Here is a 24,267-nt window from a genome sequence, read left to right as displayed (position 1 = left end):
AGGACCTATCCAGACCCGTGAATGGTAAATAGTCAACATACCATTCTTCCGAAAGCCATTTAATGTCTTCTTAAGATTGGGGTGGGAGGGGGGGGGGGTTGCCTCTCGTTTAATAGCTTCGAAACTTAATAGCGACAGAAAATGTTCTTCTCCGAAAAAAAAAAATTCTCCTTTCGTTTTTGTGCTCTCTTTTTATATTCTGTCGTCTGCTTTCGTCTCCACTTTCTGCCCCCCCCCCCCCCTCACTCCACCCCACTCCCATTTGCCCCCTCCACTGGGCTCCTGACTCTTTCTGCTGCATTTCTACTGCTTCTCTTTGGCTCATTCTTACTGTTGTCTTTCAGACACACTATTGATCTCAGTGTACATGATCTAACACCCAGGCTTCTCCGATAAGGGGGAAAAAATCTCGGAGGTCTCGTGTGCAAAAGCATATTTCCTACCAACTGAAAATGTTAAATGAGTCCAACTTGCTCATATGGCTTATGCAGTTGTGAGCGCCGTAAAACACTTACACAATTTTTTTAAAGTCCTAAAGATTCTGCAGCATACTAGTCCTGCATTTCAACCCTGAACCTTGCAGTACATTGTACTTAGACTGCACTATGTTTGGATTAGGCTACAAACTTCGGTGAATTTAGGTTGCAAGAAATTTTTCTTTTGATACATACAAACACTATCAATTATTACATATGGAGTACATTCGATGTATTGTAAAGAAAGGATGAAAACTTTATAGTGCATGTACATGTTTCATATAGTTAAAAATCGAGCTTCAATCTTTCTCTATGTGTTTGCGGGTAAACTTACCCTTTTTTTTCAAATTTTAACCAAGTCAAAGAAATGTTTCGCCTTAAGCTTCTTCCGACTCGGTCAGACGTTTGTACAATGAATTTATCAATAATTTTTTTTACTTTTCTCAGCATTATAGTAAATTAAGAAATGCAACATTACACTTTGCAGGAATGGAGGCTTTAACAATGCCCAGAGAGATTTCAACCGCCTCAACCCTAGCAACAGAAGACCGATCAATGGACGCTACAGAGGAGAAACTGGGACAGTCGGGAAGCATAGAGTTACAGTTCGAAGTGGAAGCACGAAGGATGGTCGTCCAACACTTGAAGTTCAATCCCCAAAATCAAATGGGAGAAATAGAGTGAGAAAATTCCGATACAATTATTGGTAATTGGTAACTAGCTGGGTCAAAGAGTCTACATAACAAGAGGGTCCACTCCTCTCTTTGAGCAAATTAAAAAAGAGTCCTCAAAATTCGGTGGCGCCCTCTTCGCAAATGCGCACCCTTTGCGAACAGAGCTACCCTACTTGTGTTAAAACAAATCAAAATGAAACTAACAAGTTTTTGAATAAATAAGAATTCATATTTCGGAAGAACGCTTTTTTACAATGACAAAAAAACCTTTTCCGTTGAAAGGGGCGACTGTTTTCTTTGTTTAATTTAACTTTAGAATGAGAGGCGAGAGGTCATTAAAATAAGATTTTAAAAAGCCTAAAACTAAAACTCCGCACAGAACGAACCCGAACAGCTGATGAACAGCAGTCGATCTGCGCCGCTGGCCTAGGTCAGTGATAGACTGCGCACGCAAGGAGGTGCTATTCCTATTCTTCTTCTGGAGAAACGAAAGAGAGCTTCAAAAACAGACTGCAGCGCCATCTGAAGCAAGGAGCGGACTTCCGGCGGACACTTTTTTGGCTAAGTTCACAGAATTCTACACTTAATGTAGAATTCTGTGGCTAAGTTGGACCATCTTGTTATCTTTGGCTGGGTACCCCGTTCGATGAACGAACTCAAAAGAATCGATCGTCAAGTCATTGTGAACCAGTGCGCACTCCTTGTGAACGGAAGCCTCACTTGCTTATGACGGTGTCTAAGAAGACGGACTTTCCCAAGATTAGATCTAAACGAAACTAATGAAAAAATAAAAATTAAATTACTAGATTCTAGTGACTTCAGACTTCTTAATGTTCAGAACTGATTTTTTTTCTTTCTAATTCGAAAATTAAGCCGCTCGGAAGTTTTAGGCGACCAAAGTGACCAACTTTCACCAAAAAATATAATATAATTTATAGGGCCTATTGATAACATGATTAGAACCGAAGCCATAGTTACACGTGAGAAGCGTGATAGCAACAAAAACAACATTTTTCTATGCTTTTCTCAGATATCTAAGTTTTCTTCTCTTCTAAAGTTCTCTGCCGCGTCTGCTGAAAATAAACTTGATTTAAATCTGACTAACGATCCAGTATGAGCTGTAAAATAAAGATTACAAAAGTAGGGCCTACATGCAGATCTTGCGTGAAATGTTTTGTCTCGAACCGTGGACTTCTTTTTAAAAATCGGTAGGCCTATATTATTATATTATTAGCACACACGCACACACACACACACACACACACACACACACACACACACACACACACACACACACACACACACACATACACACAAACACACACACACACACACACACACACACACACACACACTTCAAAGCACACGAGCATGCATTTTAAAAAACGTAGGCCTACAGCCTCACTCTATCTCTTTGACTCGCACACAGCCAAACTCTATTACAAATAAACTGTCCGATAAATAGCGATCTTCCCATACAAACCGAACAGGATTATTTTCACATATTATATTTAAATAGAGTTGAGTAAATACACATATATCATCACAGCAAAGGTTTAATTTTAGTTTTGATTAGAGTTTCATGGCACTTATAAAATACTCGTAGTTGATACAAGTGCCGAAGACATGAGGCATTTCAAGATGTCAGTAAAATGCAAAGAAAAGGAGAGATAAAGACGAAATGTGTTTGATAGAAAGGAAGGAGCAAATCACACAGGAGCACCTGCCTACCTCCCAGGCAGAAAAGGTATGACACCAAACAGGCACACATGGTAAAGAGAAAAAAAAACATGCTGCTGTCTCGGTCATTTCACAGTCATTACCTCTGCAGCATAATGGCTTATGTGAAACTGAGCGCACTATACCTACATCTACGGATTTGTTTAAGAAACCCAAGTATAAGTCTGTCCCCGTGGTTTTATGCACCCCGCATAATTTAGCAAAATTTGATCATTTTTTGCATTATTTCTGATTATTTTCCTTCATCATTCTCTGTAAAAAAAAAAATTAGCTGAATAGCATAGTTTCACATTTTTTTGGCTCAGTTTGCATAATTTCATAATTTTTCTTGCATAAAACGACGGGGACAGATAAGTAGCGGAATCCTGGCATCCCACAAACATGGGAACGATTTGTATTTGTAGATCTCGATGATCTTCTCGAGATCAATTTGATTTTGATAGACTTATACTTATGGCATTCTGCGCAAAAGGCCGACCTTGACATTGCAATGTCACGATTGTGAAATGACTCGTAGGCTACACCTTGTTCATGGGGCTCTCGTGGTCGAGAGGTTAGGGTGTTCGCCTCTCTTTCAATAGATCCCTAGCTCGAATCCAGACAGCGTCGGAAAATTTTCTTCCCTAACATTTTCCCCTTTCTCTTCCTTTCCTACTCTCTAACAATGTTCTGTCATCTGTTTTCGTCTCCCCTTTCTGCCCCCCCCCGGTCACCTCCTTTACCTCCTCCTCTGAGACCCTCACTCTTTCTTCAGCCTTTCTACTGCTACTCCTTGGCTACTTTTTACTGCTGTCTTTCAGCCACACCACTGACCTTATGGTTGGTTAGATCTAACACCTAGCCTTCTCGGATAAGGGTGAAAAATCTCGGAGGTCCATGTACAAGTTCATCATCCTCATTGCCTTTCTCACCCTGGGTCAGGATATAGGCCACGAACAAACATTCTCCTTCTTTCCCTATCCTGGGCTAGTCGCTTGATGTCACTCCATGTCTTCCCACTTTTCCGTACATCCATTTCCCAGGCTCTTCTATCTTTTCATCTCTTGTGTCACTTGAGAACTCTTTCCTGCTTCATACATGGCGCGAACATTCCACGACGCAATCCGGAAAGACTTGTTCGACAGAGAAGGTTTCGGGTCAGAAGAGTCCTTTCGGCTTTGTCCGCTATCCTTCATTGTTCCTGCTGATGTAGAAGCTCCTCCGTCTCCCAAGCTGGAAAAATTATAAGGCATAATATTTGTTCGTGTTTCTATAACATTCCTTTTTTTACGGGTCAGGTAGCTGGCCCTCCGCAAACTGTCACTTTTCGGGTGGCCAGAACACCATAGTAAAACTATGGGGTCCCCCACCTGCAGGGGCGAAGTGCAAGTTGCGCATGTTCAAAATCCCTTGGTGGTCGCCGTAAAACACTTGCCCAACAAAAATAATAATAATAATAATAACGGAAAAAATAGAAACCACCCAGTTCAGTGGTTTGATTAGCTGTACACAAACCCATCGTTCGGCTCACTGCTTTGAAAACAAACGCGTCTGATTTTGAACGTCACCTTCGAATTCGTTCAAATTGTGCCGCGATGGCAGCTTTTGCCCCCCCCCCCCCCCCAACCAAGGAAGAATATCTTGTTGGCATCTTGTTGGCACCGACTCAATTTGATCGAATGAATTCGATACACAGCGTGCACTGTGTAGAGAGGGAGCTTCGGCAACACTTACACTTCGAGTAGCACTGTCGATTGTTGTATCGTAAATTAAATTGCAATTTTTTTCCTCTCTCGGAACCAGAATGTAGTGATGTCTTTCATGTCATTATCAATTAATGTACTCTTTTCCATACCATATTGTATTATGATAACTTGTTTTCGCAGTTTTTTGGCCAGTTCTTGGATAAAGTTGAATTTTGTTGTTGTGCAGCCTGCCTTCAGAGGTTTTTTTACCTTCGCCAGCTTTCAACAACCAAGTTATCTTTAATTTGGGCAAAATTCACATTTGATTTTCCAAGATTTGGTCCTTAATTAAAAAGACCATATTATGTAAGATCCTACCTGAACTAGGAGCAAGAGAGCAAAACAAACAAGCAACAACAAAAAACCCAAACGAACAATCAAACAACCAAACAACCAACCAGCCAACCAACCAACCAAACGAACAGACAAACAAACAAACAAACAAAACAAACAGAGAAATCTACAAAGATTGTGTAGTAAACTCTGAAGTTACCCATCAACAATGCTTCTCTGAACTGAACAAATCACATATTATACTGGCATCAAAAGCAAGAGCTAATCCGTATACGTATGTTTAAGGGGGGAGGGGGGAGGGGGGTACACCAGAAGGGTATCTCGCTTATTAGTGGATCAACGTGTATCAAATTTCACACATATATCAAGCATAGTAAGAAGTTTTAAAATCTGCAATCAAGTTTGAGAAAAAAACGTTTCGTTATCATGGATACGGCGGCCATATTGGATTTTGTTGACATGTCTTACGAAATGAAGACCGCACTTATTTTTCATGGAAATATATTTTTCTCATGCACACTAGCAAACAATAGATCTTTAAAAAAAACATTGAATTTTTCCCAAACGAATTAGGACATTTTTAATGAATTTTTTTCTGAGGTAGTATTCAAGTTTGTGAAATAAAAAATCCATGAAAATCCACTCTTCAGGAAGTACAGCCAAACCTCGTCATACCGCCTACCTTGGGACGAACATAAGGTTGACGGTACAGTGGGGGGCTGGCAGTATTACGGGATACCACTGATTGCCAACTTGCCTAGTGGTAGTGGTAGACTGGTAGAGACTAGGGACAAACTGTGGCCAGTCTTGTCTCATCTAGATCCGTCTTGTGTGATTGCCATGCGGAGGGGAAAATAAGTACGGTAGTAACCATTAACAGCTCTGGCTAATTTAGATTTAAGTAAATTCAGATAAGAAGCTAAGCTGTATGCGTCAAGGACCTTGTAGACGTACAGGTTTTTAAAAAACCCGTTACTCGTCAGCCCTTGGGTCGCCTTTGACCTATCAGGTAGTTTTGGGCGTGAATCCTCACAATATAAAGAGTTCAAAGGCTCCCGCCAGCCTTAGGGTCATCCAATGACATTGGGCTGATACCCTGGTGACGCCAGATATTGGGCTCTCATATGCCGAGTGGGAATCATGAGCCCGAGCCCCATATTATTAAAATTTTGAACGTCTCCAAAGATAAAATTTGAAGAATAAAAGACAGGCTGCTCGGCCCCCAGTCTGTCGAGGCCAATAGCCTACTGGTTGAATTAGATACAGCATCCGAGACCACAAGCGGAGATACTCGACAAAATAATGTGGATATCAAAGTGACACTCGGGTGCAATGGCTAAAAGATTAACCAACACACCACTGACCACGGAAATTGTTCCGTGAGGCAGCAGTTATCTTGCATCAGCCCTCATCATTCAAGCGCAACATTTGCAAAGTAAGCACGGTAAAAAGACAATGCAGTACATTACAGAATATCATTTTTGTGTCCCTTGCATATCACACTTTTGTTACGATTTGCAGGTGTTTAATAATCGTCATGTAATCAAGAAGCAATCATGAAATAAGGTCATATTAATAGGCAAAGTTCTATTTCCATTGTACTATCACGGGCTGACATACTACAGACAAAAGATTGCAGAAACAGAGGCAATGGTGCCTATAATTGTGTGCTTTTCACTCGCCTTCGTGGCAAGTGTCGAAAGGAGGAAGGGGGGGGGGGAGATTCTGACATTGTGGTCGACTAATGACAATTTAACACCTAGAGATGAGAAAGAGTATATAAACTCCGGGGTGAAAGTCTGAGAGGTACGTCTCATCTTGAACATTGTCCATCTATCTGGAGCGACATCAACCAAGGCTCTACGACCACGTCACCAATGACTCCCACTATGAAGCTACTCTTTCTCTTCGGCGCCTGTCTACTGGCCTCACAGGCCACCTCTGACTTGGTGGAGAAACGAGAGGATCTGCCTTCGGTAGACGGTGTCGGTCCGGACACAGAGGTAGACGGAATCCCCGTCAAACTTCTGTCTCCTGAAGAGCTTGACGAACTTTTGAATGAGGACGACAGAGTACTCATCCCACAGCTAGGTAGGCCTTTATACTGTGACTCCTGCTGCCACTTCTTATCGCTCTTTTAATAAGACGCCCCAAGGTATGGTTGTTGAAATCATAAAAATATGAACGGCTTCTTTCTCGTGTGTTGAGAGACACTAATACTACATGTACGGGATATCGTGGTGAAATCAGGCGCTCGTCAAAAAAAAAAAAAGAAAAGAAATACATGTAATAATTAATCGAAAAAAACAACATTTTTCCGCCCGCCACTCAATTTTTTTACCTATTTTTTTCTTCCGTCTCAACATATTCTATGTCCATTAAAAATCACGTTTCTGTATGGATTTTACTGTAAAACATCGATGAGAAAAAATGGGGGGGGGGGGTAGGCAGCTTCCAATATGTCACTCAAGCGTTGGGGAAGTCACCAAGTGTAGTGGCAGCTAACGACCATAAGCAATGACGGGTCACTGTTGCACGTCAACCTCTGAGCCAGAAATGATACATCCATATATCCAGGTATCAAGGTACATTGATTTTGATACCCACCAAGTAAATCATAACTATGGTTGCAACACGTTATGCATAAAATATTTTAGCTTTAGATGCGTTCATGGAATGGGATTTTTTGTTTGCGGTGAGTTTTGTTTGTTTGTTTGTCTGTTTGTTTTTAACAAGTAAGAAAGAAACGTATTTTTACATGTTTCTCCTCAGACATTGAAGCATCCAAGAAGCTAGTTCTAAGCAGAAGCAGCAAGACTGGGGAAGTGAGAAGAAAACGCTGGATCGGCTTAGCCTTTCGAGCCGGCAGGGCCCTGTTCACGGGTGCCAGGCGGTTCCGGACGACCTTTAGCGGGGCTCGAAGAACGACACAATATGTCAAGTGAGTGGCGCTGAAAACTTGTCCCCAAGAGTCACCCTGACTTCTTCGGTAACAGTACGCCTATAGTACATAACTAGGTTTTCCTTTCCATTTTTTTCTTCGTAAAAGTTTTACGCCCAAATCGGCATTTTAGGTAAGGGAGCGAAGCACATGTACTACGACCCTGCCAGTTGGGGCCAACCCAGACTGGATGGGACGTACATGATCCCCGTTAGAAGGTTAAGATACTCAATAAACAATTAGGAGGGGGGGAAATGGATAAATGAATTTTAAAAACCATTTCACTAGGGAGAATTGAACTCGCATCTCCTGCGAGCAACGGCAAAGGGTCTATCAACACAAATTCTATAAACATTAAAATAATGCCATTTACAGTACAGATTATGCAGCATTCACGCAGCAACAATTGATTGGGTGGATTTATGTGATCTTTACCTGGTTAGGGAATAGGTATGACAATGGTAAACCGACAGGAGACGGAGAAAGTGTGCGACTGCCATAATACTATTATTTTTGTTATTGTGTCAACAATTAAAGGAAGAGCGAGTGTCTCTGTGGGAAGGTCATGTCTTGTGATTTGGTTGTGTAACCATGTGCCTCAGAGAGAAACGCCTAATTTTAATTACTTAATTAAGATTCTATTCCGATTCGGTCAGACGCTTGTGAAATTAATGTATCAATGCTTTTGCTTTTCTCAGCACTCCAGTAAATTAAGCAACATCACATTACACTTTGCAGGAAGGGAGGAATGAACAATGCCCGGAGAGATTTCAACCGTTTCAACCCAAGCAACAGAAAGCCGATCAATGGACGCTACAAGGGAGAAACTGGGACTGTCGGGAACCATAGAGTTACAGTTCGAAATGGAAGCAGCGATGGTCGCTCAACACTCGAAATTCGATCTCCAAAAGAAAATGGGAGAACGAATGTGAGAAAATTCCGATATGACAATTAAAAGAATTGAAGTCCTCATTAAACGCGAGAAGCGCGATGGTGATCTACATAAAAGAGTTCTTTCCTTTGCTTTTATCTTCAGCAGAGGTCTAAGTTTTCTTTTTCTTAAAAGATTTGTTCTCTAGTGTCAGCTGAAAAAAATAATTTGATTAAGAATCTAATTACCAATCGAGTAAAGGTAATATAATATTAAAGACTGCAAAAGTACATGTTGTTTTTATAAGAAATGTTTTCACCCTGTTACATGAACTTGTTTAAATAAAGCAGCGCCTATGAAAAGGTCTTTCACTATACAGGCCATGAACTGGCCCAGGTACGGCCTGGGTATGCCACAATGTGGAACGGCCTGGTGGCTGTGACTCGTGAGCACTGGAGGGTCATAACTCACGTCGACATTGAGTCAGATATAACACTTCCAGGAATCCAGGTACAATATAGAATGTTGTTCTTTACATCAAAGTGATTGGTTATAAACGATCTTAGACCCTAAATGTTTACCCCAACACCCCCCCTCCCCTTTCCCAATCTGACTACATGTATAATCAAATAATGGTAATAAAGTATTTTCCTTGTTAAAGTGTTGTCATTAGTAACTGATTGAGATTGTAAACAGCATGCAAACATTTTGTCAAAGGGAGAGACAAAAGTAACATAATTTAATCCCTGTGGCAACAAGATGATATGTGGCTTAAAAGGGTGCTCAAACCGAGCTACTGATACAAGTGTATTATCTATTGTAATTGTAGATTGCTGATGCCCCCATCAACACCTTTTAGATCATTACTTTCAAGGCAGGCTACTCCAACTCTGCCTGTCAGGGCCGACCCAAGTTGAAAGGGACACGACATTCCAACAGAAAGACTGAGATAAAATTTCTTCGCGTACAGGAATTTAACTCATGTCTTCTGAGTGAAACAACAAAGTACTTAACTGTTCAAAGACACCAGTATAGAAAAAAAAGAAGAGAATAAAAACGTTTTATGTTAATAAAATACTTTAATCAAAGACAATAGGCCTACATTGTATTTCCAATAAGCATTTGTTAAACAAAAAACCTACCAAAAAACTAACTTGTACATATGTAATAGTTGCAAGGTAGATCTAGAGATTCTTCTTTGACCCTCAATTATATGTGCAACAAATCTTAATATCTTCTTTTGAACATAATCAAAATCTGTACCATCATACAAACAGCTAACATTTCATTCCAGGTTTACTTATACTCGAGTTTGAGACAAAGCACAAAGCAAGCATAAATGAGTGGGTGGCCAACATTTATGAAGAAGGTGTGAAATTATGTGGAAACTAATTTTTTTTTTAAATAGGCAATCTTATCTTTAACCAGTCTAACCCAGGAGTTCACACAGACAAGCCATGACAAACAATATAATTCAAGAAAACTGAAACTAACTAAACACCTATTAAACATCTATATTTTTCCGTATTCCCCTTGTTAGACATCGGGGGTAACCAAAAGAAAACAGCCACCCATTGTCGAAGAGAAAAGTGGTCACTTTAGACAGGTGGTCCTCTGGGACAGTGCCATTGTAATAGAACAATACACGTGGGGGTGGGGGGGAGGTGAGTGGGAAGAGGTCATTTGTACATGTGATTGTCTTGAACAAGGTGATTGGTAGAGTATGTTCGATTACACTTTTTGCTACTACCCACAGTGTTCTTAACTGTTATGTATGTAGGCTATATATGGCCATTTTGTACTTTGTACTCCCAAAAGAGAGCCTAGGGCAAGGATATCTTTCGTGTCATTTTCAAATTTACTATTGACTTAATGATGGTTTTTTAAAAAGTTTTGGGCCAGGTCTCTGGTAGTTTCTAATTTTGTTACAAAGTACCTTCCATCCAAGATTTGTCCTTCAGCAACTTTTGACAGCCAAGTTATCTTTACTTTGGGCAATGTTCACATTAGATTTTTCAGGATTAGGTCCTCAGTTTAAACCAAAAAAAACAAAAACAAGAAACTACTACATGCAAGACTTACCCACATTAGGATCAAGTAAGCAAAAAACACAAAAACACAAAAATGTGTAGTAAAATCTGAAGTCACTAATCAAGCACGCTTGTTTGAACATAACACATCACATACTCTGGCATCAAAAGCAAGAGCTGCTGCTTATGGTTAATCAGTCCCCATCAGAAGCAAAAAGATGCCACAGTTTACATTACAACATAAAAAATAACAACAAATGATACAAAGAGGCAAAAATTTCACTGATAAATTCATTCACAACCTCATCTGTAGCTGCCTACTCTTCCATACGTCTCTCAGCTTATGAGAGTCCCAGGAAAACTTATTTACAAATAAAGGACATAAATGAAAGGCTTCATGGGAAAACCCACTTTATCAAAAATAGAGAACATTCAGGATATTTGATTCCAACAAACAAAGGAAATATAAGATTATTCCAAAGTGTTATGCTCCATTGTGACTTAAAGAGATCTAATGCATGACAAAGAAAAGTATTCAGACCCATGTGTTTCAAAGTTAGCATGCTGAAAAACGATTTTAATATAGTAATAATACGAGCTGGTAGTATGCTATCCACAGAGATATCTTCAAGTACATACTCCACATACACTCACACATGTAATGTACAATTTTGTATTAAGCTAATAACTGAGAATCAATAAAATTTAATCCTCATTTTGCCAGAGACGCTAAAACTCAGGGAAAACTATAACAATCAGGTGACGGCACTAGATAAGATCTACCACCAACATGAGTCAATTATGAAGACTGAAACTAAAACTATTTTAAACTTTAAGTTTACGCTATACAATAGCTTCTTCAGCACTACAAATAATATTGTTAATCATGTAGTTTTTAGTTCTTTTAAACTCTTCAGTTAGAGCCATGAAACCTGCCATTGTAGTTACTAGTCAGTTATCAAAACATTAGTCTGTTCTCATCTCTCACAGCCTCAAATATCTTCTTTGACATCTTTTTAAAAAATTGAAACATATAATAATAATAATAATAATAATAATAATAATAATAATAATAATAATAATAATAATAATAATGACAAATCACCTAGTTTGCATGCAAACTTACAAATAAATTAATTTTTACCTTGAACTTTTCAGACGCATAGCATCCCTACTTAGTCCTGTCTGGACAAGGCAATTTCCATCGTTTCTCTTTAGTGTTTGATTAAGAACAATATAACTGACAGACATTTTGAGTGAGATATTTCTTTACTCCTACGAATCTGTTTTGCCAACCCTCAAAAATACTTGGCAGCAAAATGAGTCACGTGTTTCTGCGTAGGTAGTTGTAAGCCCCCCCCCGCCACCACCAAATCCCAAACAGACGAAATATTACGAGCACATTCATAGTTGAAGTAACTTTTTTTTTTGATGCAAAGTAACTTCTCCCTTTTTAAAAAGTTTATAACATAAGAAAGTTACTTTTTTTCCCCCTTAAATTTAACTACAAATGTTATGGTTCCGAATGATGCGGGAGCACAATTTTCAGCAACATGCGCATTATTTTAACTTCCCATAAAGCAAAATACCAATATTGCATTCACATCCTTCTCATAGACTCAAACAAATTCATAACCCCCTTATAAGTGTAAACAAGTCATGTTCCATGACATCAGTTCAAACAAATGAGGAGCAAAAAAATTAAATACTTTCAACATTCTGACACTCCCCAAGCGCAGACATGATAGATCTGGCTAGGAATAGCTGAGCTATGAGACAAACACTAAGGACCATAAAATGATAAGGCACTCCTAATGGAGGGGTCAATGACTTGGGTCTGATGTTCCCGTCTTTGTCTTTTATGCCACAGAAGTAAGTGACAGAGCTTAATATTCAAATCAAATAATCTCATAATTTTTGTCAGCTGAACAAACTTAGTTTTAAGTGTAAGTACAGGGGCTTCACTGTGAACAATTTCAAGGACTTGCGATGGAAATCTGTTGGCTTCTTGTATCTGTAAAAAAAAAAAAAAGTAGAAAGATATGAAATAAGCATGAATAAAATCAGCATCATTACAATTGGAACATCTATTCACTCAAATTCATCAACATTACTGCCCTTTTCTCTCTTAAACGGAAAAACATAAAGCCAAAATATTAATGATAGACACCACAGAGAAATAAGACACATTTCGAGCACAACGTTTATTCTTTAGAATTCCAAAGCAAAAATCATACCGAAATCAGAGATGAGAAAACTTTTTTGGAGAAATTTGTACATCCAATAAATCATTAAAAGTGTAAAAATTTTACTAAACTTTGTGACAAACTTATTTTGAAAAAATAAACCTGCACATATTGTGGCAATTGACTGAGTCACAAGTCTTGAGTCTGTCTCTATATATAATCTAATCCACTATGGGAGTTTACCCAGCAAGCATAGATTCACCTTTCAGCGTTTTATAAACCACTTCAAGTCCAGTAAGTGTTGGGTTTTTTGTTGTTTTTATTTCATTTTTTTTTCTCTCTGAAAATGGCCACCTGCTCTTCAAGCAAGAAACTAAGATGTCCCCATAGTTTCTAAATATGCTTCAGTAAAGGAAGGGCCATCGGGGTCAGTACAAGCTCCTCTTGCATGCAACAGCAGGCTTGCCAACTATTTCAAAAGCAGAGACACCCAAAGTTATAACGTAATACAAAGTTATATCAAGAGGGGCTGGTTCTGGTTGTTTGTTGATGTTATCAATCCTGGGGCTGGTTCTGGTGAAGTGTACATGATAAGGTTATCGTCACAGTGAAAATTCCAGATTGTCAACTCCAGGACAATCCTTGGAAATTTTGGGACATTGGTAAACCTGCAATACATGAATAAGTAAATAATTTCCTGTTGAGCATAATGGACTACTTCCCATCAAAATATGAGTTCTGATTGATAGTAGGTAGCGTAAACACGGCCTCGCGGGCACTCACGGCCTTCCGAGCGCGTGGTATCCGTGAAATCGGGGTAATTCAGATCGCTGTTTCTTTGTTCTTTCGCTATGAAACACCAAACGCTGTACACCTTGTAAAAGTTCTGCTTTTCCTTGTTAAAAGGTGTAAGTTGTTTATATGTCCGATTATTAGGAACTGGAAAATTGCCGTGGGAAGCGAAGCCCCTCGCGGTCAGAACGCGAGGTCGACCGGTTCAAAAATTGACACGCATGCATTCAAATGCTTCGCGGAAAGATTGAGGATTAAATACCGTCTTTTCATTGGCGGAGAACTGTAGAGCTTTGGACAGGCTTTCGCTTGGTACATATTTGGCCTATGGCGTTTGATAGAAAGACTTTACAAATGCCGTCAAAGTTTTCAAAGATAATTTTTTACACAAAATATGTAAAATACCGGCTTAAAAAAGGTATCAATAGAAAGATCAGTTCATTTTCTATTAGGATAAAGTAATCGGCTCGGAACTATTTTTCATCAATCCTTCCGCGAAACTCAAAAAGCATGTGACCCCCCAGTACACTACAGTATAGAGTCGACTCCTCGCCGCGGGGGGCTGGCAGGGCGCTGGCCAGGACAGGACTCTGTGTTTTTGTCGAAATAACGACAGATCATTGTGTTTGCGGCTATAAAATACTGATATGTAATGGTCTTACAGTCTTGAAAAAAATTAGGCTCCATATCTATGTTATAGTTATTGTACTCAGTTAATGTGGAGATGTTTGGTGCCCTTGGTACCGTACTCTTTTATTATCTGTCAAACATGGGGTTGCAGCCAGAGAGCGACTTCAACAAATTTGACAAAATTTTGAACAGCTACCATTTTCTTAAAAATCAACTGAGAGGTTAAAGAATGGTACCAAAATTCTCAGGAGATATAGGCCTTTCAAATGGAATAGATAAATTTGACATATAGCTTCTCTGAAAATTTAATTTCTAGCTCCTATTGATAGATATGAAGACTGATTCAACCACTGGAAATAACTTGGTAATCAGAGTTGGAAAATAACTGGCAACAATATCATGGATATCACAAAACAAACTAGCAAAATGAACCCACATGACGGACTTGCATGGATTTTAAAAAAATGAATATTAAATCTAAAAAACAAACTCACAATTCTAAAGCCAAAGCTCCCTCTTTGATTTCATCTTGCTCCATGAAAGACCAACATTTGGTACTGTTCATAGATTTCTTCGGTTTGAAGTGATTGAATTCAAAGAAAATCGCAAACCCTGGGGAGATAAATAAATTAAATGCAGTTGGGCACATATAACAAGAACCCTTAAAACTCAAAATCACAGATACCTCTTACTGTATAATATGTTACTTCCCGATTGAACTGCCATACCTGTATTTTCTTTGTATTTGCAATGATTTTCTCGAAATACCAGTACAAATTTGTCAAATAACTCGTCTAGGAAAATAAAATCAAATATTTCCTCACAATTGCCTCCAATTCAATTTGCCCATCATCATAGAGTCTTAGGTTACAGGAGCTCATCAGGCCCGCCCCCTCAGAGCATGATACACACACTGCTGGTATCGAGACGCTCCATCGCACATTACCTGTAGGCTTGTAAGCGTTAGGCCCTTGACCTTCCTTCAATCTAATGATCCAAGGGTGGGTGCCGGGTAGCAGGGTGTAATCAAAGACAGACAGTATGGTGCTGTTTGAACTGTGTGTGAATTATGTTTGTGTTTGTGAACATGTGTGTGTGTGTGGTTGTTTGAATATGAAAGTATGGATAGGGAAGTCATTACCACTTGGCTTTGACTTCACATGCAACACAAGATGGTTGGACAGGTTTTAAAAAATCCATGGCACTATCACTCAAAACAGCCGTGTGCGGCGAATCTGCTACATTAAATCCATTACAGTGATTTACTTTATGACCACTGTATCATCACAGTTACTTCCTCTGATTTTCATGAATATATCTTTAATTTTTCGCTTTATCCATATTACGGAAGAATCAAACACGTTTGTCAATACCTGACCTTTTTGAGTTATCTGTGCTGCACTGTACTAAAAGAGGCACCCTAGGCAATTCAAAGGGTGCAATTGATGAACTCTTCAAGGATTTTTCAGGCAAATCTCACATCTGCTGACAATTCATGCAAAAGACCACTTTGTTCAAATGGGGAATATCAACTGCAAAATGACAACTCACAATACTAGAGAAACTGATGCCTTCACCATAAAAGTATCACATTCAATGAATTTCCATTACTGAGAGGAAAAAGCAACAACACTTGCCTGGTGGTAGACTCTCCAAAGCTTTCTGTATATGAACAACTGAGTTGATGAAAATGGCAGAATCTGTCTTGCGAGGAGCAACAGGAGTGTCCTGACGGCATGTTAAAGCTTTCCCGTCAGATGCTAGAGAAAAGATAGGTAATAATATCGATGTAGTAATATCAATTTGTGAAGTGACCTGATTTTACACAATAATAAGCTAAAACAAAAACACTTGTCTCTCACTTCCTAGAAAATTATTTTGCTATCCTGTATGATGTACCGGTGTCTTTAGTGTCGTGGTTTGGTGGGGAGGAAATTTTTATCGAGTATCTTGGTCTTTCCACTAGGATGTTATATCCCTCTCAGACTGGGTTGGCCCTGGCAGGCAGGGTCAGAAGTCCGCCTCTTAAATTATTATCCCAGCAGAAGATTTAAACCATGATCATCACATTGGAACTCAATATGCTGATATCAACTGAGCAATCACCTATTCTTTTACCACTTAAACAATGTAGCTGCATGAGCTGCAGATTCATCATTGACAAAAATATTACATTTGCTGTCGAGAAGAGCAAGGTGGCATGAAAATCTGTCAGGTATTGTACTGTTTGAAATCCTCAGCAACATTTCTTTTTATACTTATCATCCTCTTGACATACTATATTGAACAAACACGAAAATTAGTGTGAAGAAAAGTTTTTTGTTAGCTGTCTTTCAACCAGTAAAGATATGACGGGACTCACTGCTTCCACCAGCTGAAGCTGAAAAGCGGAAAATTTCGCAGGGGGTCTGGGGGCCGCACAGCAGGGTCCAGGGACAGCGTCCCGATGGGGGTTGCGGGGGCTGTGCCCCCAAAGAAATTGAAATTGAAAGCTTTTAGAGGGTTGAAAATGGCATTTGGGAGCCTGTTTGAGGAGACTTCCTGCAAATCATAACATTTATTTTTTCACCAACATTTTGTCTTGTTTAATTTCTTCACCAAGATCTACAAAATATATTTCCATTGATGGTAATGTTTAAAAACAGGTTCCCCTTCCATTGCTACTAAAATTCAATTAATTTGTTATCGCACCATTGATAGAAGGCAAACCTGGGAATAATGAATACCTTCACAATACAGTTACCCAGCTTATACCCTATTTTTCCTTAAATTTCACACCTGAATGTCGCATGTCACAACCTCCGAACACCACTTCAAATTATTCTTGACTTTCGCAGTTTTAGCATAAATTTCTTTCATCGCGACCCTTATCGCGTTCCCATGCCGTAGAATCTTCGTATTGATCATTTCTCTACATCTAGACAAATTTTGTAAAAAAGTTTCTTTCTGACAGTAATTTTCTGTCTACGACCACAAGTCAATTTATTTGATCAATGCACAGATTTTCCAGCCGCGGGAACAAGCCGAAGACAGACATACAGAATGAGTGAATGATAGAAAGGAGGAAATTGGCACAAAAAGTTCGCCAGATTTTGGTCAATTCACAGGTAAAAATGTACTGTAGACAAGCCCGCAAAGAATGCATGGGGCTTAGCGGTATAATGGCCGATTGCAGGAAATGCGCAAATCTGGCAGGTTTCTATAACATAACTTATTGCCGAGAGAATTACCGTAAATATTCGTAACTTATACTAGTACCAGACAATACGAAGGCGAGTACGGATCTTTTGCTACGGAATTTCGGTAGTCCTACGTTGTCGCAGCTTTTTACAGAGGGAGTTGATAATGATGGAGGAACAAGTACGGAACTGGCAGAAAGTACGGATTTGCGTAAAAATACGAAAGAGTGGAAGCACTGGGGACTCTACTGCATGCAGTATAGCGAATACTTTCAGGTTCTATAATAAGGCATAAATAACGCACCCCTTACCTCTGACAGAGACAGAAATAAATGGGTCCAGATATTGGCCTGCATCCTTCAGCCCTATGTTGTCCAATGTCACTGTGAGTAACGTCATACCACTGACAGGAAGTGGCCGGGGTAACACAGTGCCGTTACCTGAAACAAAAACAACAAATAACTCAGTAAGCAGTGATGGGTCACAAGAAAGATATTGAAATGGTTTTTATGCTTACACAACTTCTTGTGTGTGACCAATGACTGATATTATCATAATGACTTCTACGTAAAGACACAAACTAATTTTTACAAAGATCGAAATGATGCTTGGCTCAATTTTAATTAATTAAATTTTTTTAAAATTTGTTTTACCTAATAAAATAGCTAAAAAGGAAATAAAACAAAAGAAAAACATTTGAATTACTCACCTGAACACACACACACACACACACACACACACACACACACACACACACACACACACACACACACACACACACACACACACACACATATTTCACTGGAAAGTAATGACAATTTACATTTCATGTAGAGAAATATTTTCTTTAATCTTCAGTTGAACAAATTCAGTAGCTAAAGTTAAGAGAGTACAGAAGAAGGAACTAATATTGATGGAAAGATCAACTTGAGCAGTTTTTCTATTAAATTGTTGGGCTTTATATGCTTGGACATCTGAAGAGCCTTAAAACAAGGGAACAAAAAAAAACAAACCCAAAAACGAAACCCCGAATAGTCTGAGGAACCCAAAATAGTAATGCTCTGTTTTAATAATCCTTTGAACGCTCACACATAAGTACAGGAGTACAGAAAAGAACAGAGCACTGACCTCTGTGAGGTTCATCTTTATCTGCATCTGTATCCAAACTGTGGACATTACAAAACAAACAATGAAATCATAAGTTTAAGCATAATGTGTAATTGGTTACTAATTCCCCTTTCATTCCATTTTATGTAAGAATACATTTTCTTAATCCAACCTACATATGAAGGAGAGCATTTTGTAAGCACAACACAAATACGCAAAAGGTAATCTTTGGATACATAATCTATTTCTAAGACACAGTGAACATGAAACTTCGATTTGGCAAAAAAATTGTGCCTATCACTAAAATGTGCTATATTTAAGCAAAACATTGTTTACAAAGTTATGGTACAACATACAAGGAACAACCAGACTGAGGGTAATTTTTCTATTTTAAGGTTACAGTAATGTTTCATTTACAGCATATCAGAAGAGATGTTAATCATTACTCAGATGCAATTTCGTCTGGGGGAGGCGTGGATAATTTTTCCATTCAAATTATTCATTAATTCTTAGTGTATGCGGGCCTATTCCACCTTTTTACGCAGCCATTTTTGTGATTTTTAGGGGGCCGTGGTAAAATGATGATAACTTTCTTATTTTTTTATCTGTGTAATTGTATGACAAATCAAAATTTTCAGAAATGAACAAGCAATTCAACCATGGTAAAGAAAAAAATATGTCAGGTATGAGAGAAGAGATATGTGGCTTGAAGGAGGAAGAAATTGATGAAAAAGAAGAAAAAATCAACGTATTTTCGACTTACATGTATTCACGGTAGATAATAATCCGTTCAGAATGCTTGAAACAGTATATCAAATGAAAGTATGTCCATTTCCCAGTTCATGTTGAAAGTTTCAGAGGTTTCTGATGCACACAAAAAAGTTTTTGTAACTTTGAAATAAGTCACTTAAATACAGGTAAAAAAGCACAAACACCACACCAGTGGATAAGAACTCTTTAAAAAAGAATTACACTATGTACAGTTCACAACCCCAGTTACATTGATGAATCGAATTGCTGAAAACATTTATTTGGATGCACAAATGGCTGGCTGTCACACCTGTTGCAAAAGAATGAAGCCCCTACCCTTTTTTCGCACGTGCTACAACACACTCTGCATTCACGGGTCAGTTTTGACTTCACAATGACATGTGAGCTGTTGCAGACCCTGTTCAAGGGGTTTTCTGGCTGGGCATGACCTCTGTTGTCATTATTCTCTTGTATCTCAGCCAGATGTCGTGTCGCAAGGTTGCACAGCTCATTAATGAGCTTCGTTTTGAATTTCAGGAACGGAAGCTTCTTGGCACCTTCAAGTTGAGATTAGGTATAAAGTATAAAAGCGTTGATCTGTGTGATCTCAAAGATCCAAAGAAAAATCTTCTTCCACCACTTTCTTGTTCTTCTACTGAAGGTACCATAGGTCTGGACCATCTGATCAATTTTATCACAGCCGTACATGTTTTTATTATAATCTTGAATTACAACCGGCTTGTCCACCCCTTTCACCTCAGTTGCACGTACTTGTGCCTCGCTAGATACCAAGACACATGGTTTCTTTGCTTTTTTGTCTCGAAACATTACACACAGGTACTTTGTATCCTGCATGAACCACCTCGTTTCTCTGAAAGCCAGCCTGTTTGTTTTCAGCTCAGGCGGGAAGCCACATCGATTTATATTTACAGTCCCGGTATAATAAAATTTCTCGCTTGATAAATATTTCAGCAGGGGATAGCTGGTGTAGTACCTGCCTGCAAACAGGTGGTGTCCAGGTGACAGAGGTGACAGCAGAGTGCTAAAAAGCTTTTATGCCTGATGAGCATCATGATGGCGAGGGTCAAGCGAGGTGTTAGCCCCAAAATAAATTAGCAAATTTAGGACGTATCCGCTTTCACTCTCGCATAAACCGAAAGTCTTCACGTGATATTTCTTTGGTTTGGACGTATTGAACATTCTATGTGCCCACCTGCCCTTCCAGCCAATAACCATTTCATAGAGGGAGAGATTCTTCTTTGGGTAGTATGCGGCTTGAAACTGTTGTAACAAACAATTTACAAAGGGTTCAATCTTCGCTTTTCCTTCAGCTCCAACCTCGCAAACATGTAACATCGTGTGGTAAATTGCTTGTAATCTGTTGCGCGTGAACATTTTCTTGAACCACGGTGTGCACTGATATGGCTCATTTGACCAGTAGCTGTGAATGCTCGGCTTGTGACTATACCCATCGAAATAACGACGGCAAAAAACTTGTACAGCTCACCAAGCGAGATGTCTGTCCATGTTACAAAAACAGATCTTCCACTCGCAGTTTCCCAAAGCTCTGCACATCTATGCTGTGCGTACTCGTTGATAGTTGTCACCAGGCCACGGAGAATTGTTGTTGTATGCAGTGCCAAAAAGCAGTGGATAGGAGAAGAACCTTGTGGCACAAGCTCCCAATCAACTCCTATTCTCGGGGGTGTAAACTGAAAACTATTCGCCGTAGCCCCGTCATTCACTTGTCTCCAGTTGTTCCCTACTTCTGCGTCTCCTCTTCCATTTCCAGTACTAGTACTAGGCCTGAGAAGGGGAGATCTTGACCTCTCTCTGCTCCCACCACCAGCTCCCTTTCTTTTACCAGGCCCCTTCCCTTTACCCCGAGAAGGACACGCCCCTCTACTGGAATCACAAGTTGAATTTGACGGACTGGGTTCATCAAGGTCTGACTCACTCGAAGACTCATCTCTGCCTATGACATCGTTCCCATCCGAGTCACTATCGCTACAATCGAGGTCGGATTATTGGCAGCATCCATAATAAACAAACGAGCTGACAAATTCGCACTGAAAAATTCACAAGAAATTCACTGAAAAATTCCCTCCAAACACCACAAACTGCGTTCGAAAACAGCGTACTTCCGTTCTAAAGTGATCTCTAAGAAGGAAGATTTCCGTAGACGGTGTAGTTTTTACACAAATCCCCAGAATATTAGGTGACATAGAGAGCCACATGAAGTGGCGTGCCGGCATTTTGGCTACGTTAAATGCGCCACATAAGGTGGCAAGCCGGACACTAAGAGTTACGGATAGAAAAGATGTTAATCATAACTCAGATGCATTTGGTCTGGGAGAAGCAAAGTTTGTCCTCTCCTGTTTCAACACCTCACTGTAATAACATTACACAAAGGTCGTGGTATAAACCTTGTCACTTGGAATAACCTGCCGCAGGTACATACATGTAGTGCATGAGTAGCAAAAGGAGCAAAATCACAAAACTTGGTTAGTTTGGGTTTTTTTTTAGAAGATCACTACCCCACCTAGTGACTGAAAGACGGTGAAGCTGAGCTGTTGCCAAAGACACATCAACAGGGAATTTCTGTGTTGTGTCGGAACTCTGCACTCCCAACAAGTTTTCCAATGCTGGGGGAAAAAAACGGATTAGTGGTGAAGGAATGGAAGCATAAGGCATTACCTAACCAACATGGGGACAGGGCAAGAGGAGAGCGAGTACAGGAGGGGTTCACTGTATCCCTTTCCTTAACTAACATTCAAATTCCTGACCTCAAACCCTAATTTGTACCTCCCTGTAGAGTATTATAACATGTGCTTGTTCTACCACAAATGTTGATGTAATATTAGCTGTATATTATAGAAAACAAAAAATATACACACTACACACAATTCTATTAAACTTCTAAATTCAAATAACCTATTTATCAACAAAACTACAAAAATGCAAACAATGCCAGTAATTTCCCTAATATAACAAGATGGTAAGCAGCACGCAGCGTTCACTACAAAAGAAGAGCAAGGTGTATGGTCTATTGTCAATCCAAGAGCTCAGACTAGATTTATTTCTCAATTTTCTTACCTCTTTATTTCCTATTCTTTTTACACACATGATACAATTATACATCTACAGTACTTTGACTTCATCTACCCTTCAATCTCAACAACAACTTTTTAAATTTGCTTGAGTAAACAATACAAGTAGACATATGAAAACTCACTGGTCTCAAGTCGTTTTAAATCACTCAGTGAAATGCCTCCATTCTGATTTGAAACCTGGAGAAACAAAAAAAATTAAAGCTATAGCAGGAGTTGGCATGCTTTAAAACAACACTATGATGATAAAGACCCACTAAAAACATTGTAAAGCAATATTTCATCCCTTCTTCCTGATATCTTTGCTAGGTTGTAAGAGGTGAAAAAAATTAATAATTATGTCAGTCAAAAAACTTTTCTTCAATTCAAAGAACAAACAAAGGTTGTAGTGGTGAAAATAAAATACAACAGATCGTGCAAATATGTTATGCCCCAGTCACTTTTCATGTCGTTGCACTCCAATAAATCTCACTAAATAAGTACACACACCATCATTCTTTATAACTGAACGGCCGATTTAGTCTCCACAAGACCAGGTGACCATACAGACCTAGGCCACAGCTTCCATGTGGGCTTCATATCTCTATAAATCTCCTTTTAGTATGGCTCAGTCCAACTGCTCCTGTACACATGCAAGTGAAGCTATAAGTATCGACTTTCCCAAGTTTCTTGTTCCCACCCTATCTATCAGAATAGAGATCATTCTTGAGGCTGGATTCCGACCCTACTTGTTATGAGCAACCCGGGCTGAGAAGGATATAACATCATCCCAATAGAAAGACAGATATTCCATTATAAATTCTCCCCACTCTAGAATCGAGTTTGAGTCTCCGAGTGCAACAGCAAAGCACTTTACCACTACACCACAGACTCTGGTAAGAAAACCAGTAACTTCATGGCAACGGAAACATAGGATCCTAAAGCTCCCTTAAAGGGACCATAAGGAGACTGAAGTATGCTGAGGACAGAAGAGGTGCAGAAGAAGGTAAAAAGTCAGGAGCAAAAAGACTTGAAATCAGGACACATCAGGGATGAAGCCTCTCCAACCTAGCAAAATAATTTCAAAGCCATATTGACTGCTCAGCGCAAAACTCAGTCATGTGTCACTTTTCAAAATGGCACGTGGCAGAGTCTTACGCTAAGCAGTCAGTAGGCTAGGACAGAGTCGGCTAGATCAAAGCTAGATCAAAAGATAAACTTTTGATAACTTTCAAGGTAAATTCTGATTGCTGAATACGGAAAGATTCCTACTTACTTTACTATTACTTTTTAAATCCACTTGCTCTTGTTTATTCGTTTGTTTGTCTGTTTGTTTGTTCGATTGAATAAAGAAGAACACATCCACAAAACACTAGTAATGCACAGCAGAAAAGAAACAAGACACTGAGACGAACAATTGAGGAAAAGAAAAGAAGTAGGACCTACCAGAGGAGCCCTAAAACCACCTACACCATTTGCTCTTTTAAAAAAATGATAATTGAATTAGGGTAAAGAGAAGCATATAAGCACAATAACAGTCATCTACAAGTAGAAGTGGGACTATTGAGTGTATGTAACAGAGAAATGAAAAAATGTTCAAAGCTTACATTTGCCTCCAAGGACTTCAATCTTGACTCCAAGCACACAGCAATCTTTTCTAAAGTCTTCTGAGATAGAGATTAGACGTAACTGGTTATGTGAGCAGTTCCAGCTTGCACATCCTAGTGCATCACAGGCACATGGAGAGAGAGAGACACAGAGAGAGAGAGAGAGAGAGAGAGAGA

The 24,267-nt window shown here is 39.3% G+C and overlaps 2 protein-coding genes across 2 annotated transcripts in view; one reads left to right on the top strand and one right to left on the bottom strand.

Annotated features, from left to right (window-relative positions):
• Nucleotides 1-6,782: 6,782 nt before the first annotated feature.
• Nucleotides 6,783-9,212, top strand: LOC101864455. The gene is made up of 3 exons (XM_035969274.1): nucleotides 6,783-6,999; nucleotides 7,681-7,849; nucleotides 8,588-9,212. The coding sequence occupies exons 1-3, from the start codon at nucleotides 6,786-6,788 to the stop codon at nucleotides 8,802-8,804; spliced, it is 600 nt and encodes a 199-aa protein (XP_035825167.1). The 5' UTR covers nucleotides 6,783-6,785; the 3' UTR covers nucleotides 8,805-9,212.
• Nucleotides 9,213-9,779: 567 nt separating this feature from the next.
• Nucleotides 9,780-24,267, bottom strand: part of LOC101864218 (axin interactor, dorsalization-associated protein) — a 25,593-nt gene continuing 11,105 nt past the window's right edge. Inside the window, exons 5-12 of the mRNA XM_035969275.1 lie at nucleotides 24,091-24,150; nucleotides 22,630-22,684; nucleotides 21,937-22,039; nucleotides 18,666-18,703; nucleotides 17,849-17,977; nucleotides 15,996-16,118; nucleotides 14,853-14,970; nucleotides 9,780-12,764 (exon numbers count right to left, since the gene is read on the bottom strand). Coding sequence (XP_035825168.1) covers nucleotides 12,671-12,764; nucleotides 14,853-14,970; nucleotides 15,996-16,118; nucleotides 17,849-17,977; nucleotides 18,666-18,703; nucleotides 21,937-22,039; nucleotides 22,630-22,684; nucleotides 24,091-24,150 — 720 coding nt within the window. The 3' untranslated portion in view covers nucleotides 9,780-12,670. The remainder of the gene's footprint in view (nucleotides 12,765-14,852; nucleotides 14,971-15,995; nucleotides 16,119-17,848; nucleotides 17,978-18,665; nucleotides 18,704-21,936; nucleotides 22,040-22,629; nucleotides 22,685-24,090; nucleotides 24,151-24,267) is intronic.

The sequence above is a fragment of the Aplysia californica genome, unplaced genomic scaffold, assembly GCF_000002075.1.
Source record: "Aplysia californica isolate F4 #8 unplaced genomic scaffold, AplCal3.0 scaffold00134, whole genome shotgun sequence".
NCBI lineage: Eukaryota > Metazoa > Mollusca > Gastropoda > Aplysiida > Aplysiidae > Aplysia > Aplysia californica.
Note: the sequence above shows the minus strand (reverse complement) of the source record. Positions and strands in the feature narration are given on the sequence as shown.

Coding starts and splice junctions, on each gene's coding strand:
- LOC101864455 (XM_035969274.1), top strand. CDS start 6,786: ATGACTCCCACTATGAAGCTACTCTTTCTCTTCGGCGCCTGTCTACTG. Junction 7,000..7,680: donor AGTACTCATCCCACAGCTAG/GTAGGCCTTTAT, acceptor GTTTCTCCTCAG/ACATTGAAGCATCCAAGAAG. Junction 7,850..8,587: donor AGAACGACACAATATGTCAA/GTGAGTGGCGCT, acceptor TACACTTTGCAG/GAAGGGAGGAATGAACAATG.